The 17,690-nt window shown below is 43.0% G+C and overlaps 1 protein-coding gene across 4 annotated transcripts in view; it reads right to left on the bottom strand.

The window, feature by feature from the left end:
• Positions 1-17,690, bottom strand: part of IQCH (IQ motif containing H) — a 213,408-nt gene that overhangs the window by 12,927 nt on the left and 182,791 nt on the right. For all 4 annotated transcript variants that reach the window (XM_078448762.2, XM_078448763.2, XM_078448761.2 and 1 more), the window contains 2 exons: positions 13,629-13,799; positions 4,211-4,333 (listed from right to left, as the gene is read on the bottom strand). In XM_078448762.2, coding sequence (XP_078304888.2) covers positions 4,211-4,333; positions 13,629-13,799 — 294 coding nt within the window. The remainder of the gene's footprint in view (positions 1-4,210; positions 4,334-13,628; positions 13,800-17,690) is intronic.

A 17,690-nucleotide genomic window follows, 5' to 3' on the forward strand; every position in this document is an offset into this window, starting at 1 on the left:
GGGCTCAGACTTTTGAGCTGTGAGGTCATGACCTGAGCCGAAATCAAGAGTCCGAAACTTAACCGAGTGAGCCACCCAGGCGCCCCTGGAGAGCATCCTTTTCTTGATACTGATTTCTGAATCAATCAGGTAGCCTAGGTTATGCTGCAATAATTTTTAAAAAAACAACCAAATTCTTAGTTGTTTATAACAATAAATGTGTGGTTCTGGCTTATACTCCATTTCCCACATGGGCTGGCATGGGTCTCTGGTCACTGTTGGGACCCTCAGGGACCCAGGCAATGGAGGCTCTGTCTCAGTGTGCTTCCATGATTTCCAAAGCAGGAAAAAGGACATGGAGGCTCATGAAGTGGCTCTTGAAGGCTTCTGCATGAAATACCCTTCTGCTCATATTTCACAGGCCCAAATAAGTTACATGGCCATACTTGACTTCAGGGAAAAGGCTGAGGAAGAATAATTCTGTTATGTGCCTGCAAGGAGGAGAATCAGAACATTTGTGAACAGCCCTAATGATTGCCACCATGGCAATGCCCTGGCCTGAGAAAATGATTGCTGGTGGTTGTGGAGCCATTTAGGCCCGTGGCACACTGCCTATGTATGTGTGAGACCAGCCCTGCCCCACACTGTCGCAGGCAGTAAACATGACGCTTTTCTCCATATGGCTTTCATTACAACTTCATTTCATTAGGAAATCAGTGGGGGTATTCTGTAGCATTACAGAAATACCAAGAACGAGACCCACCAAGTTGCTTACAAACTCGGTAATGCTTCCTTCCAATATTCAGCAAGGAAAAATAAATTCGTGAGGTGATCTCATTTCCCTTTTATCCTCTTAAGAGCTTGGATGAAAAACATTGGAAATTCTGTGATCATAATGGGAAGAAAGACATAAATGTTGAGAATAAGGACTTTTGAGGATTCTTTTCGGAACATTGACAATGGTGTATTATTAATGTTGCTTCTGTTTTTGGAAAGAGCACCCACATTACATTTGATCAAGAGTGGGAGGGGGTTGCAGAGGCTACACTCATCTTTTTAGACACAGCATAACCTAAGGAGGCAATAACAGTTTAGAGAAGTTAAGTATTAAACATAGCTTTTTTTCTCTTTTGTAAGGTAGAGAGAGAGTCATGGGGGCTATAGAGAAGTTTGTGCTCCTTCAGCTGAAGAATACATAAGGGGTATCTAGATGGACTATTTTATTTGAAATAGCTCCCAGCATTCTTGAACTGGGTTGGTAATAAGATTATAGAAATATAAATAGTCCTAAGGGGGAAAAGGTACATACGGGACACGTTTGGTGTAAGAGAAAGAATCATAGTTGCCTTTATGGACAATTATGGATTCAAATGTTAGTTCCACAAAGTGCATAGCTGTGTAATGTTGGGAAATGCTGAAACGAAATCCCCCGGTGTAATATAGGAGAAAGAATAGCTTCATACAGAAGAGATGTGAAGGTCAAAGGGACAATGAAGAGCTAAGCTAATGCTTAGCTCAGTGGCCAGCACATAGTAGGGGCTCTGCAAATGCTGGTTCATCACCCGTCTTTTCAGGAAAATGCAGTTAAGAGAACAAGAAGGCAGTTCAGACAAGGGATGGACCCTAGGGTGTGAAAAGATGAGACCCCATCTCAGAAAAACTGGAGCAAGGATATTGTTGGAGAATTTCCAATGACTCCTTTTTCTTACCTCAGAGTTTTAAGACTTCATTTTTTTTTAATACATTTTTTTTAATGTTTATTTATTTTGGAAGACAGACAGAGTTGGGGGGCAGAGAGAGAGGGAGACACAGAATCCGAAGCAGGCTCCAGGATCCGAGCTGTCAGCACAGAGCCTGACGCGGGGCTCGAACTCACGAAGCGCGGGATCATGACCTGGGCGGAAGTGGGACGCCCAACTGACTGAGCCACCCCTGGTTTTTGGGTTTTTTTTAACCTCTCTCTCTCTTCTTGTACTTTCTTGTTACGATTTGTTCTTTTTTTCCTCTTTATCCCCGCTTCCCCTTTTTGGTGTATTCTTTCTGTCTTGGGATTCTATCCTTTCTTTTCTTCTTCACATTGTTCTGTCACTCCATTGCCCCCAATCCATATTTCTCTCTCTCCCCCATTTCATCTCTCGTCCTTTATAGGGTGTGTAGCTCAGGTGACCTGGAGACAGAGCCAGTTATGTCTTGGGTGCCCCTCTGCCCCTTTCTGTTATTCTTCTCACCTTCAGTGGAACTTCTCCCTCTACACCATCCTCTGTTCCCCTGGGGCCATAGCAATTTGTTTTTTGTAGTAAGATTTGTTCTTAGAAATGAATCTGATCGACTCAGAGTCACAAAGGTGTAAATAATGTAAAAAATTTGGTGCTTTACTTTTCCCAGAAGTACTGGAACTCCAATCAAGTAGAAAGCCTTTAGCCAAAGAAATAAATCTCTAATAGTAATTTCAGGGAAATGAAAGTTATGGAGCATATTATCTTTTGGGCAGGCGACTTTCCCTGCCAAATATGTCTATTCACAGAGCTCGTTCTGCTTTGATATTTTAGAATAAAATAAATAAAATTAAAATAAAATAAAATAAAATAAAATAAAATAAAATAAAATAAAATAAAATAAAATAAAATAAAATCAGAGAAAGCTAAAGTTAGATTTAGCCACCTTCTGGTACATGGAAGTGTTTCGGTCTTATCAGTTTGGGGCTAAAAACTGTTTAATTCCAAAAAGATTGTATAGAGCAAATGCAACAGTTAATTTCAGATAAATCAGTTCAATCTGGCTTTTTCATTCTTTCTTATATATGACCAGTTTTAATGTAATTTTTCAAGGAATATGAGCTCCATTATATGTGTTTACAAACAGCATAAACCAATCTAACTGAAGAGCCTTACACTCTCTGATGGTGCCCTGCAGTGTGGTGGGGATTGCCAAGTGGCAGTTGGGTCATTCTATTCACTGTTGACCTCATGTCTAAGATCTATATGCTTTTCGAGAGTCTGCAAAAAGAATTGGCCCCTAAAAAATTCTATTTGTTCTCAAGTATGAGAAATGAAAATTAATAAATGCAGAACTGAATGTCTGCAAATCAAAACATTTGGTCACTTGGTTGTCGCTCAGTTGTGTCATTATCTACAGGTTACTTTTAATATAGGAGGTGACTGTATTTTAATATGCGTGATGTCATGTGGGATGGGTCTTCCACAGGTAAGCGCGCATGGGTCACTCAGGTCTTAGAATAAGCCATCAGTGTCAGATATTTGAAAATCTGAAGTGCAAAATCACGAAACTATTTCTCAGAGCAACATGTGTCTCTAGGCACAAAATGGAGGTTCTAGTTTGGGTAGGTGATGTTACATCACATTTGCTCTCATCTGGCGACATTAAGGATGGAGCAGCTGGGCAGGAGCCATCAGTATCACTGGCAACAGACAAAAACTGGGAAAAACTTTTTTTTTATCAGAACTCCTTCTAGAAAAAAAGTACTATATGGAAGTAGAAGGATGGCAGGGACTGAATTGCGTGTCCCCTCAAAGTCATATGTTGAAGCAAGCCCTGAAGCTGTATTGGAAATAGGGTCTTTAAGGAGGTGATTAAGTTTAAATGAGGTCATATGGGTGGGGCCCTGATCTGATAGAACTAGTGTCCTTGTAAGAGAGGTTACAGAGACAGCAGAGATCTCTCTCTCCCCCTCTACCATGTTGGAGCACAGCGAGAAAATGGCTGGCTGCAAACCAGAAGGACTGCTCTCACCAGGAACTGAATCAGCTGGCACCTTCTCCTTGGACTTCCCAGCCTCCAGAATGGTGAGCAATAAATTTCTGTTGGTTAAGCCACCCCGTCGGTGGTGTTCTGTTATGGCAGCTCAAGCAGGCTCAGACAGAGAATATTCATTGATAAGCAGCTTCGAGCGGGGTCAGGGAGCTCGGGACATGCTTCAGGATCAAGAGATGGTCCCCCAAATGCCTCCCAAGTCTGGTGAGCTACAAGGCTTTTGCTTTACCAAGGTGGGTGTGCAGGCTTGGGACAGAGCTAAATTTCTGAGAACCAAGTGCCCCCCATGCCAGTGGAGCTGCTCGTTCACCCTTCCCCAAGCAGCCCTCAGCCTTCCTAGAAATACACGTCAAACTCATGTTTAGAGAATATCTGTGTGCAAGGACACTGAATTATTAGCTGCCTAGATCACCCATAGGCTTATGTTTGGTCCACCTTGGCCAACTTTTGGCCTTCGTACCTCAATGTCATAGCCGATGCCATGGGCCTTACACATTTGGAGAAAAACATACGGGAAAACCAGCGAGAGATTGTTGTGCTTCAGCTGGGTTGTCATCACTGCATAGCGACTGGCTGCTGGTGACTGGAAAAGACCACAGTTGCATGTAAGACCCTTCACAAAATACTTGTTTAAAAAAGTTTCTTTAATGTTTATTTATTTTTGAGAGAAAGAGAGAGCTAGCAGGGGAGGGGCAGAGAGAAAAGGAGACACAGAATCCGAAGCAGGCTTCAGGCCCCGAGCTGTCAGCCCAGAGCCCGACGCGGGGCTTGAACTCACAAACAGCGAGATCATGACCTGAGTAGAAGTCAGACACTTAACTGACTGAACCTCCCAGGTGCCCCTCTTCACAAAATATTTAAATAAACTTTAACTTTAGAATAAAGTTAAATACTAAATAAATACTAAAAAAAAACTAAATAAAGTTAAATAAATAAAGTAGATTAACAGAAAAGTTGTGAAGATAATACAGAGAGTTCCTATCTCATATCCTGTAACCTTGCGGTATGTTTGTCACATAAGCACACAAATTGCCTCCTTGCTGTTAACTTAAGCCTGTACTTTATTTGGATTTCATTAGTTTTTGCTAAATCCCTTTTTATGTTACACAATCCCATCCAGGATGACGCATTGTTATTCAGTTGTCTCCTTAGGTTCTTTTGGGCTGTGATGGTTTCTCAGACTTTCCTTGTTTTTGATGATCTGGACAGTTTTGAGGAGTACGGATCAGGTATTTTGTAGAATGTCCTCTGTCGGGATTGTCCCATGTTTTCCTCCTGACTACACTGGGATAATGTGTTTTTGAGAAGAGGACTACCCAGGTACTTTCATCACCTCGTACATCAAATTGTATCAACACAACTTGTGATGGATGATGCCAATTTTGATCTCGCTGAGGTAGTTTTCGCCAGGTTTCTTACTATAAAGTTATTTTTACCTGTTTCTGTACTACACCCTTTGGAAACAAGTCACTAAGGGTAGTCCACCTTCTTGAGAGGACCAATGGTAGAATTTTGATTCTAACTGCTTTCTTTGTTTGAGAAACTGCTATTCCTTATTTTGCTTGCCTGTCAGTGGGATCTATACCAAAGAGACTGGTTATGCTAGGCCTGAAGTATTTAAATTATAATATTTCCTAAAAACTTTTAAAATTTAGTATGTATACAAGAAAGTATTTTATCTTGGCAATTTTGTAGCATGTCCTTTGTGAGATGTGATATTCGCCTTTGAAAATCAGTTATGTTTGTCCTGGGATAAGTGGAAATTTGGAGAGCAGCGTGTAGGGCCATGGCCAACCTTTGGGCATAGTAAATGAAGGTGCCTGGCACAGATTTTTAACTTTGGGGACCTTTGGGTTCTGGGCAACCAGGTGCTTGCCCTTGTGCAGTGACCTGGAACAAGAGAAGGAAAAAGAGGTACTGTGGGTCCCCAGCTGGCTGCAAGGATCATAGTGGCCTGACACTGTTGTGAAACATTAAGACTTGCTCTCTCTGTCTCTGAGAGAATGCAGGGGAGCCGGGGGCTGACTGAGTGCCCAGAGGAGGACGAATGGGTTTTCCCTGCCTGTATAACACATGCATTCCCTCTCTCTCTCTCTCAGATTTCATAGTCATCCTTTGTGACATATTTCCCCACATATATTGTCATTTCTTTCAACATTTACAGAAAGTACCATATCTGATGGTCACATTTTCAGCACTGTTAAGCTTGGTCTTCCCACATGTAGGCAGAGTCCACATCTATAAAAATGTTAGTCTCTCACAGGCTGATGCATCTTGAGTTGTACATCTCCCTTAGTATTGCCCCATATGCGGCCACCGAGAATTTTAATTTTGCAGAAGAAAATCTGTTGGACCCGCACATGCCTCACAGCTGTGCTTTGTTATCACTCTGACCTATCATGAATTGTTCCCCTGGCTGCCTCCCTGTCATGACTGGGAGTTCTCTGAAGGCAGAGCACTGCTTGGTGTCTGAATCTCCAGGCTGGATGTGATGCTAGCACAGAATAGGCATTTCAGCGTTTCTTGAAAGGAAGAAAGAATGGATGCATGGAATAGAGTAAGTCTATAGCACTTCCTCTGACTTAAGAGACTCTTCCAATGTAATTCAGGGGGCATCCAGTCAGTGAGTGCTTTGGGGCAGAAGCAGACCCTAGAGAATGACAGAAGATCCCCAGAGAATAACTCAGGGCAGTCACTCCAGACCTTGCCCCCAGTAGACATCTTTTGGAGGACAGTGTAGCCTCAGTGGGCTATCCCAGTGGTGGGATTATTGGTGGGGTAATAAGAACTGGCTGAGAGAAGTTCTGGCTCAGCCATTCAGTCTGGAGGAGCATGACCACCAGGCCTGCTCACCCTATCATGGCAGGTTGTGCCATGTTCCTGCCTTCACAACAAAGGCCCAGAAGCCTGAGTTTTTGTATATGGAAGTGAACTGTAAATACTCTGGAATTCCATTGTGGTTACTGAGCATGTAATTGCATGGTAATTACCATGAATTCACAAGATAATTCCAAGGTTATTTTTGTCTTCTAAACTTGTCTTGTGCTGCCATAGCACATAGACTAGCAAACCCAAGACTAGGCCCCAGTCGGTGAGGGAGAGAGGTAGTGGGCTCGAGCTCAACACCATGTATCTTGGCTCCAAAGCAAGGTGAAGGAGCTCACTGTCCAGTGTTACTGGGCGACAAGTAAGGACAGGCTATCCTGAGGTTTCTTTGTCTCTACAGAGACAGACTGCAAGTCCCCTCCTCCCAGACCTGGGGTTCTGATTCATTAAGAATCTAAAAGAAAAGCCAGGACATTTGGTATGTGTCCCCAGGCTGTGTCTTTTCTGTCTCCATCACCATCCTACGCCAGAGCTTCATGGCCTGGACAGCTGCTTCTCCTTCCTACTCGGGAGGTGGGGATGCACACAGAATTCTGTGGTGGAAAAGTTATATGGAGTCAGAAAGACTGAGGTCGAAAACCTGGCCGACCTTGAATGTGTCATTCAACTTGTCTGACTTCTAGTGATTAAATAAGCACCTAGCCCAGCACCTGGCACATGATAAACAGTAGCTACTATTGTTATTGCTCTTTCTCTGAAAGTGTCTACAGGCCCCAGAGCATTATGGACCTACACTAAATGTAATTTCCCAGGCTGTTCCTACCCCCACCGGTGCCTGGGGTTCCGAGCATTACCACAAGATTATTGTTTCTCAGACCCAGGTTGGTCAGTGCTCAGAACTCTTCAGTGTCTCCTCCATGCCCATAAGACGAAATCTAGATGCCTGGGCTGGTGTTCTCCCACACTGGCTCAGGGGGTTGCTCCAACCACTTCTCTCACTTTCTCCTTCCCGAATTCTCTGCCTCAGCCCACCTGGTTCATTGCTATCTCCAATAGACCATGGGGGCTCTCTTCAGCCTTGGTCCCTTCTGCTGGGCAGGTCTCCTTCCCCTTGCCATGTAGTGACTGCCCTAGTCTGTAAGGCTAGGCCAAGTTCCTTCTTTGTAGTGGAAGAACTAGGCCTGTCCCTGCCAGTCCACAGTCTTTTCTCCTAAGAATTGCAGCAACAGGTTGAGGGGCCGTCACTCAAATGGCACCTACACGAGGCCTTGTTTTTTTTCCTTGTGTATGTGCTATGTACTTTCTATTTCTTTTTTTAATGTTTATTTATTTATTTTTTGAGAGAGAGCACAAGCAGGGGGAGGGACAGAGAAAGAGAGAGAGAGACAGACAGACAGAGACAGAGAGATTGAGAGAAAGACAGAATCTGAAGCAGGGGCTCGAACCCACGAACTATGAGATCATGACCTGAGCTGGTCAGACGCTTAACTGAGCCACCCAGGTGCCCCAATCTACTTTCTATTTCTTTTCAACTTCTCAAGGACAGGGACTCTGGCAAATGTATTTGTATCCCTGATGCTGGGTGAAATTCCTGGCTTATATTAAGTGCTTAAAAATGTGTTATAATAATGCCAATACTCTTTTCAGACTTAACTAACTCCATAGTTTCCAGAGGAAAATACTGTCGATAATCTAGGGTTGTCTTTTAGTCAGCCAGATAGCACAGCTGACAGTGTTACTATGAGGATTAGATGAGTATCTAAAGACCTTGGAAGAGTGTCTGCCACGGAGTAAGTGGTCAAAAAATGTTAGTTAGCTCTTATTATCATTTGTTAAACTAAATAATTTCACAAATAAGGTAAGTTATTGAAATTAAAAACCAACCAACCAAGAAACCTTTTCATCAGAAAGGGTCTTGAATCAGAAAACCTGAGCTCTGCTACTTAATTAACTTTATGACTTTGGGCAGCTCACTTAACTTTGCATAGCCTCGGTATCCTAATCTGTAAAATGGTATGATAATCCTCGTCTTATCTGTTCTTTGGGGTCTTCATGGGAATCAAATAAGCTCATGCCTATTTAAAGTACAAAGCATTATACAAACAGAAAACATTTTTTTTAAAGGTTGACTTGTGTAATCAACTCTTCTGATGCTATAAAATCTCTTTAGGTTTGCCAAGGAAATTACAACCTAAATGGATTTTACAGCATGAGAAGACTCCTCTATGACCATCTGGCCATAGTGCTGAGTCTTGGCCTAGCTCAGAGCAGATTAGAAGCCAGTGGATAATGGCAGTATGCCTGGAAACAACCTCATCACAGAGGGAGATGAGGCCTCCTTTGGAAGAAGAGCTTTCTCTATGGCCTCAACCAGAAACTTCTTTAGGCCTGAGCTTAAGCTGTACTCTGGGGCCAGATCACTGACTCTCAGCCAGTGCAAGTCAGGTTGGACAGAACGGTGGGCAGACACACAGGCTTTCAAGTCTGACAGGCCTGGGCTTAAATTCTGGCTTCCACACTTGCTTGCTGAGTACCTTCCACAAGTTGCTTAACATTTCTTAACCCCAGTCTTCTTATCTAAAAATGAGCATAATCATAGCATCTGCCTAATATATTGGGTTGTATAAAGATTCATGTAAAGCACTTAAAGTACCTGGTGCGGAGTAAAGGCTATTACATTTTGGATGTTATTATCATGTTATTCTATGCGTTATCGTTATTTGTTGGCCTGTGTCTTTGAATAAACTTGGAGCTCTTTGCTACTTCCCTTTACATCCTCTGTGCTTAGGAGAGTGCCCAACACAATGTTGGTGTTGAGTATATATCTGCTGGATTTACTTCTAGTTGATTCCTGCTGAAAGTATTAACTGGTAGCTAAGGTGATGGCTGATGAGGACTTAGGATGTGACCTGTCACAATAATATTACTTCTTTCTAAACAGTTTTGCAGGGTAAAGATCTTTAAATGGAAGGCCGCAGTATGGAGGGATAGGTCCTTCTCGTGTCCCCCTCTGCACCCCACTGTACATGAGGCTTCCTGGGCCAGGCTTGGTACAGAAGCCCATCTTACAGGCCCCATAAAATCAAATCCCTCAAGAGACCTTGGGGGTCACTTAGCCCTCCTTTATTTTATAAATGAGGAAACCGAAGCAGAGAGAGAGAGATCACAATTCATGATCCATAACTTCAGACAAGTGCCCTTCAATCCAAATTCCCATTGGCTACATTTGGAATATGTGGAAATTTCTAGCATTTTCTAGGAAAACGGGGAAAAAAAATAGAAGACAAAATATTATCGGTAGAAGTCTAGTCTTATTAAACTACCTTTCTAAATCACAATCTAACAAGAATGCTTCAAGCCAAATAAAGGAAGCCTGAAATACTCCTTTTCACTGGAGAATATAATTTTGCTTCAGCCACAATTTAAATTGATTGAGTTCTGAGCACCAGCACTTGAAGTGTGGAGCATATTCTATTTTCTCCATGATACTTGTTTTGACAGTGATGCATTTCAGTTGACATAGTTGAAATCCTTATGTAATAAATCTCTGCCTGAAAATTAATCATGTTTATAATATTCTGAGAATTAATAACACCCATTGCTCAAATCATTAACTTAAAAAAGGAGCTTCCAAAATCTGTTCTCGGCAGTAAGGGACCACAAATAAATGAATGTTTGATAAAATAATCCAAGTAGCAGTTTAACAAGCGTAAACTTGAATGTGGTTGCAATAACACAGAACTATTGTTTAAGGGTTGGCAGAGGCTGATGAGGTTCTTATTTCAGTTACGAAGCAGGCATCCACATGCATAATGAACTGCTCTCTGAATTATTAATGTGTTGCTTATTTAGCCTCATCTGTCTAGAAGATAATGTATCCTAACTCTAATGAGTGATTGGTTTTGTACATAATTACAGTAGCAGCAGTAGTGGGGAAATGTGTGCCTTCAAAGAAGGAGTTCTAAAAATAAAGTCATCACATAAACTCCGTTGTTGTGGCATTCTATCAAAATCAAACCCGAAGCATTTGAGAATTCATAATAAATTACAGGAGACAGAATCATTATTAACATCATAATTTAACACAAAAGGTTTTACTTAATCATTCATTACCGATCATGTGCTGTTAAAATGCTTATAAATGACTTGGGTTGTTTTAAGATGTTTGTGAACATGGTCCCTTTTGGCCACTCACCACCTGTGGTGCAGAGGGTCCATGAGAGAGGAGGAGTAAGAGAGATTGCAAAGGGTAGTAATGCTTTATGCTCATTCTGACAGAATGTTAATTAAAAGTTCAAATGTCGTTGGGTGACTCCTTTTCTTTTCTAAAACATGCACATCTGGGACTCATTCGACCTGGTTTCTGCCTTCAAGCAGTTAATTGTGGAGGACCCTGGATCAGAAGCCCATACACCTGTCCTGTCTGGGTCTGGATGACAATTCTTTACCACCTGTTCCTGATTTGCGGCAACAGCTCTTTGTTGAGCCCAGAACAGTCTTTGCTTCCTTCTCCCCTCCCCACCCGCATAGCATATTATTTAAAGGAATAGGTCCAAACCAGCAGCATTTTGTAGGCATCAGTCCTAAATGTGCCTTCTTTATCATTGTGGCTATATCAGTTTCTTTCCTTTTATTTCAGTCTTCAAAGGGGGCTGTCAGCTGACTGATCATAAATCTGATGGCATCACAGCCTGTTCACACTTGTTCAGGAAGCTTCAGTTTGATTGTAAATTGCATTGTGTGTGCAAGTTTGGATGATGCTTTTAAAAATGGCCTATCACATGTGTGTACATGCACAGTAGCACATGCGTGCACACATGCATGGTGGCACCAGGGCGAGAACATCCATTTATCTTTCTAAAACCAAAAGCACTTTCAATTTATCCCTACATCAGAAAACCTGCATAGCTTTTATTTAGTGATCGTAGAGACATTTGAATTATTGAAGATCATAAGCTTCCCTCTCAAGTGCAGGCAATTCCTAGAAGTGTTTAAGACTCTTGATCACAGGAGAATTCTTGTATGTTGCCTGTAGCTAGGATTGAAACCTATAGGCAAGATGGGGAAAATGGGAGAGTGCTTCTAATTCAAAATACAACTTCTGCTTACAGCCTTCTGAGGCAACATACTTAAATGCAGCAAATTGCCTTTCAAAGTCTTGTGTTGCATACTAACTCAGCTTCCAGCTTCCTTTTAGAAATGGCATGGAGTTAGGTTTGCTAGGTCAGAAGACTCAAATTTTACTGCTGTCCCTCTGTCCAGCATTGCACTTAGGTCCTGTGGGTCCTTTAGGCGAGGATGGGGGCCACAGGTGGAGTTGGACCTAGTAGATTCTCATCAAGGTTCTGGGACCTATTTAAAAGGTCCCAGCCTTTTCTCCTGCCCAGCCCAACTTTGCTTCTTCTTCTTTTTAATGTTTATTTATTTTTGAGACAGAGAGAGACAGGGTGTGAATGGGGGAGGGGCAGAGAGAGAGAAGAACAGAATCCAAAGCAGATTCTAGGCTCTGAGATGTCAGCACAGAGCCTGACGCAAGGCTCGAACCCATGAACCATGAGATCATGACCTGAGCTGAAGTCGGACGCTCAACCTACTGAGCCACCCAGGCACCCCTCTGCTTCTTTCTTAATAAGCAAGGAGATCAAAGGGTTTCCTGTGATCAAGCGTACCTCACTGGACAAGTGGATTGGGAAGGAGGCTGCTGCCTGAGCCCCCAAGATATCTGATACCCTTTCCAGGCTACCCTTTGAAATGTATGCTGAGTTTCTGCCAAGGAAGGTGACTCTAGCGACCCTGGGGAGAGTCAAACAAGGGTTCTTTAAATCCAGAGGTATCTCCTGGATCTGAAGAGGCTCAGCAGAGAATCAGGAGATACTGCTCTGAAAAATGCATCTCTAGGGCACAAGTATGGGTTCTACTAACCACTGGAATTCCTTTTTTATGTTTGATATATTAGCATCTCAAGTAGATTTTCATTTGCAGAAAGGGTATGAAGACCACTGTTGTGGGAGAGGCAGCAGAAACCCTCTGGTAGCAGTCAGAGCAGCTGTAGCCAGAGCCCCTGTTTGCTCTCATATTCCATGTACACTAAGCACCAGCTGGTCCACTTGACCTCTGTTCTCTTTCCCCCAAACCAACCTAGCCCATTGCCTCCATGGAGATTTGTGCTTTGTTTCCCTGGGTTCTAAGGTTGGTAAACCTCAACCAGCCCTGAGGCTGCTGGCCCCAGCCACACTAGCATTGGGATTAGTGATGAGATGGGAGGTTGGGGCCATGGAAAGAAGCGGGTCATGGAGGTCCTCCTGGGAAGTTGGAATTTTCCTGAAGATGGCAGGAGTCCTTTCAAAATCATAAGTAGGGGAGCAACATGCTCAGATTTGCTTTTCACCTTGACCACCTTGACTGTATATATGGTTAGGCTGAGGGGAGAGGCAGGAGGCAGAGAATGTTAGGTGGAGCAAAACTAGGGTGTATCTCTGTGGAGGGAGAGGAGGGGTCAGAGTTGACGCTCATCAACATGAGCTGGTGTTGACTGGATATGGAGGTGGAGGTGTCCCGTCAGCCTCTGGCAGGACTCTCCACGAGGAAATATAGGGGGAGGAGAGACAATGAATGCAGTTTGAGACAGCTTGACTCTGAGGATTCTAGAGAAGTTTTGTAGAATGGTGGATCTAGGAGTCTGGAGCTCAAAAATGAGATTGGAGCTAGAAAAATAAATGGGTTTTGTCAGAAGTTGCTGGTAATTGAAGAACTTGTCCAGGGAAGCAAGATGAGAAGAGATGGAGGGGAAATGCCCCAACAGACCTACCCTTGGAAAACCCCATGCTCATTCACCCCTCCAATATGGTGCTTTCCGTTTCTGGAACACCGTCTCCCCTTTCCTCTGGCCAATACAATAGTATCCTAGAAACCCATTTTGGAGAGACTAAGTGACTTGCCTGAGGTTCTTTCTTCTCTCTATACTCAAAGAGCTGGGCACATAGCCAGAGCTCAGGAAGCCGCAGTTGAGTGTTGTTGAACACCATGGGGAATCAGAAGCATCTGTTGCTTACCGACACTGAGAGGGCATTAAGGCAGCTCATTTTCTTCTCTTTCTTGGGAACAAAGTTGGGCACTTTAAGGGTGCTCAAACTGCAATCCAGATGGCCGTTGGTCAGGTATAAGGTGAGCTGAGTCAGGGCCAGCTGGTCGCTGTATGAGAGGCTGAGGCCTGTTGCCCACACCTGATTAAAACAGGAGCCACAGGAGTGAAGGTGAGATCAGCGACCGGGAGAGAGAGCCCCAACCAACCCTAACCAGCCCAAACCATGTGGGACCCACCCAAACCAGTGTACATGTGACTGAATGGAGTAGATGCTTTTGCTTCTGTTTCTACTTCATTCAGCTGAAGGATGGGAGCCTTTGATCGGATTCTAACCAGAAGATTGAAGGTTCTTGTGAAAAGTTACAAAAACGGGAACACCTGGCCCAGATAATCTGTTGGAGATGCTGGGTTCCAAAAGGCTCATGGGGACTTTGGTTCTCCTGCCTGTGGTTTGCCATATCCAGGAGGAGGAAGATGGCACTGGTCTTGGCCCAGCCAGTCCTCACCCTGTACAAGTTCCCCAGTCGTGCAATGTTTTCTGCTGAGAAAAATGAGACTGGACGGAAGCTTCAGAGGTTGGGTCCTGAAGAGGAGCAGATAGAGGGGGAACGAGGGAGTGAATAGGAGAAAAGGGCAAACTGCCCTGATTCCAGAAAAAGCGGTGCCAGGAAATCTCACTATGAAACTTGGGGGAAACTCATGGTTGGCCTGTATGTCTCAGCGTGACCACCATTTACCACAAGTGTGGGAAAATCATTTCACCACCCCACAAAGCCCACAGTATCCTCAATCGGGAAATGAGAACTATAAGAACGCCCACCCTAGCTGAACAGCAGGGCTATTAGAAGAATATGATGATGCAATAAAAATTAAAATGCTTTGAAAAATAGACATATGTGAGCAATAAGTTATTGTAAGCCACTCGATAGCTAAGTCAGTCCATTAATGCCTTTGATGGATATTTACTGGGCGTTTACTATAAACCAGCAATGGCAGAAGTGAATCATGTGCTACCTCTCCCCTCTCCTGGGGTGAACCATCATCCTTAATTGCCTTTGTCATGCCCACGCTTACACTGAATCTGGGAGCTGTTCAATGCTCAAGGCTAGTGAAGGCAAGTGCAAGGCTATTGTGCTAGTTACTGGAGAGGCAAAGCTAAGATGCAAAGGTCCTTCCATCAAGGAGAAAGATACATATGTATTCAGTCATTTACAACACAATGTAATACGTGATATAATAAAGGGATGGAACAAAGTACTGCTGGGTTTGTCTAGTGAAGTCAGGGCTGCATCCTGGAGAAGGTGACATTTGAGCTTGGACAAACAACCCAAATATGACTGGCTCCCAGGTCTCAAGTACCTACAAAGTGCCAGGTGCTTCACAAACATCTCAGATCTTTATAAGAACCTAAAATATAACAGTCCCATGTCACAGATGAAGAAACAGAGGTTCAGAGAGAGTCCACATAGCCAGGAAATGGCCGAGCTGGGATTTGAATCCAGTTGTTCCTGGCTCCAAGTCTACCCTTTTCCCAGTCCCTGCTGGCAGAAACGGCACTACTCTTGGCCCAGCCATTCCTTAACCTGTACCAGTTTCCCAGTCACATTAAAAGCTAAAGTTGCAGAGGATGAAAACATGCCCTTGTTTACTATAATCCATGCCATGAAAATGTCTTGTGGAGAAAACATGAAGTATTGTATTTCTGTAGTACACTGTAATTAGCATTAACGCATTTTCACTGTAGGAAGTTGGAAACGAACACATTTTCATGAAGACTTGATTAAACAGTTTTTCCTCTTAGAAGGCCTCCATGTGCCCCACATACTAACTCTACGTGTTAAAATACATAATACATCTGCCCTAGAGTGGACTCTTCTCAAACAAATGTAGCAGCGAGTGACTTGAGTAAGCATTGAATGTAAATGGCATCATTATAAGGATATTAAGAGGTCAAGCTGTCAAGGCCCCTTGCTAAACTGAAGCTAATTTCAGGAGTCATATTTGCACAGTAATGCCCTTTTATAATAGCAAATAAATCACATTTTCAACAATTGTTAAAAACTAACTGCCAAGTATCTGTTGCAGTTGTAAATATCCTATTTGTCAACTTAAATATTTCCTGCTGTATGGCATAAAATGCAAATCAGATGGGGACAGCTACTTTTTCTTAATACGAGAAAGTGGATTTGCCGTTCCTGGATGTCAGGCACTTTTTCCCAGAGTTTCTCTTTTGATGTTTTCGTGTCCTGGATTAAAGGGAAATGTATGTAACAAACATTATTAATATTCATGTTAATAATACCAATGTTTTGGTGATTTTTAAAGTTTTAATTCCCGTGTGGTTCACACACGGTGTCGTATTAGTTTCAAGCAATATAGTGATCCAGCAATTCCATACATCACCCAGTGCTCATCATGACAAGCGCACTCCTAGTGATAAGGCTTTTAATGGGAAGGCAGCACAGTAGAGAACCAAGCAGTCAGCCTAAATCTGGCCCTTGCCAATAGTGTAAATTTCACCAAGCCATTTAAGCTCCCTCAATCTCGGTATTCTTGAGTGTGGAAGGAGCACATGATAACACCTATCACACAGGGCTTCGAAAACAAAATAAATGCACCTAAAATTGCCTTACAAATGATGAAAGTTCAATACAAATGTTATTTTTGATCACTAAGCAATTCCTTGAGGAGTAGGATCTTAGGAGACACATTTTCAGTCGCCTGTGTAGCTGTTAGATTGCCCCTTTTAACAGCTGTTTTTCCCACTCATAATCCTTGTGGTCAACCTCACAACAACTCAGTCCAGTAGGTGGTTAGATGTGGGCAAGGTTGGTATTACTCTCTCTCCATTTGACCAATGAGGATACTGAGATCAAAACGTGGCTTCGTGGTTTGCTTAAGATCATAGAGCACAGGCTAGGATTGTGTTCTTTCTAGAGCTGAAGTAGTTTTGCTTCCCCAGACTGCCCTAAACCCTTGGTTCACAAAAGAAATAGTAGAACAAATTTCGTTAAGCTTTTTCCTCAACAGCAGGCTTGCCGGAATTGCTCAGATAATTGTTCTGTTCTCCATCTGGTTTTTCCATTGAAGACACTGCCTGAGGCGTGCTTGTTTTGCGTATAGGGGTCCCGTCTCCCCCTCTAGACTGTCAGCCCTTTAGGGGAGGCTGCTGAGCCTTTGTCTTCCCACCTCATCCTGTCCTGTGGATGGGGCGGGGCGGGCTTTGCAGCAGACACCTCAGCACCTCTGATGCCTTGCTGTGAACTCCACTCCAGCTTTCAGGGATCAGGATCTAGGTGGGCCTCTTGAAGCTGGTGTCCGATTCCAACATAGGAAACATTCATTGCGCATCTCCTCTAGGTCACGCTCTTGCATTCACACATACCTCCTTTAATCCCATTCTTGATTTTGGATTTCATTGTTAACTTTAGAACCTAATCTCTCTCTGCCCTGGATACTCCCATCACAATTTAGAGGAGCAATGATGGCGGCCTGTACAAAGGCACTGTGAGTGGGGATGGAGAGAAGTGGATGGATTTTTAAATGTTAGGGAGTGGCTTTGACGTGACATGCGGGACTTGTAATGACTAGCTTGACAGGTTAATTGATTAGATATGAGGGTAAGGGAAAAATATCACTGAAGGCTAGTGTTGGAAAGACTCTTAAAAATCATCTAATACAGTTTACTTTATACATTGGAGTGAAGTCGTTTGCCCTAGGTTACAGAGCCAGGTATCAAAGGTGTGGGATGAGAGAACAAGGTGTCTTGGCTCCCAGTCATAAATCACTAGTTGACAATTGTTTGACTTACTGCTGATGTAAAAATCATTTTGTTAAAAATGACTAGAATCCTAGAGACATTTGCATCAAGACCTTACAAGGAATCCTTAACACGAAAATACTCATGTCAGCATTACTTGTAAGATTGAAAGATTGCAGCTGTCCAACATTTGGGTATTGGTAAAAAAGATTATAACATATCCAAATGATGGGATACTCTATGATATTATCACTAAAGATGATGATTGTG

Source organism: Panthera onca, chromosome B3, assembly GCF_046562875.1.
Source record: "Panthera onca isolate mPanOnc1 chromosome B3, mPanOnc1 haplotype 2, whole genome shotgun sequence".
Classification (NCBI taxonomy): Eukaryota; Metazoa; Chordata; class Mammalia; order Carnivora; family Felidae; genus Panthera; species Panthera onca.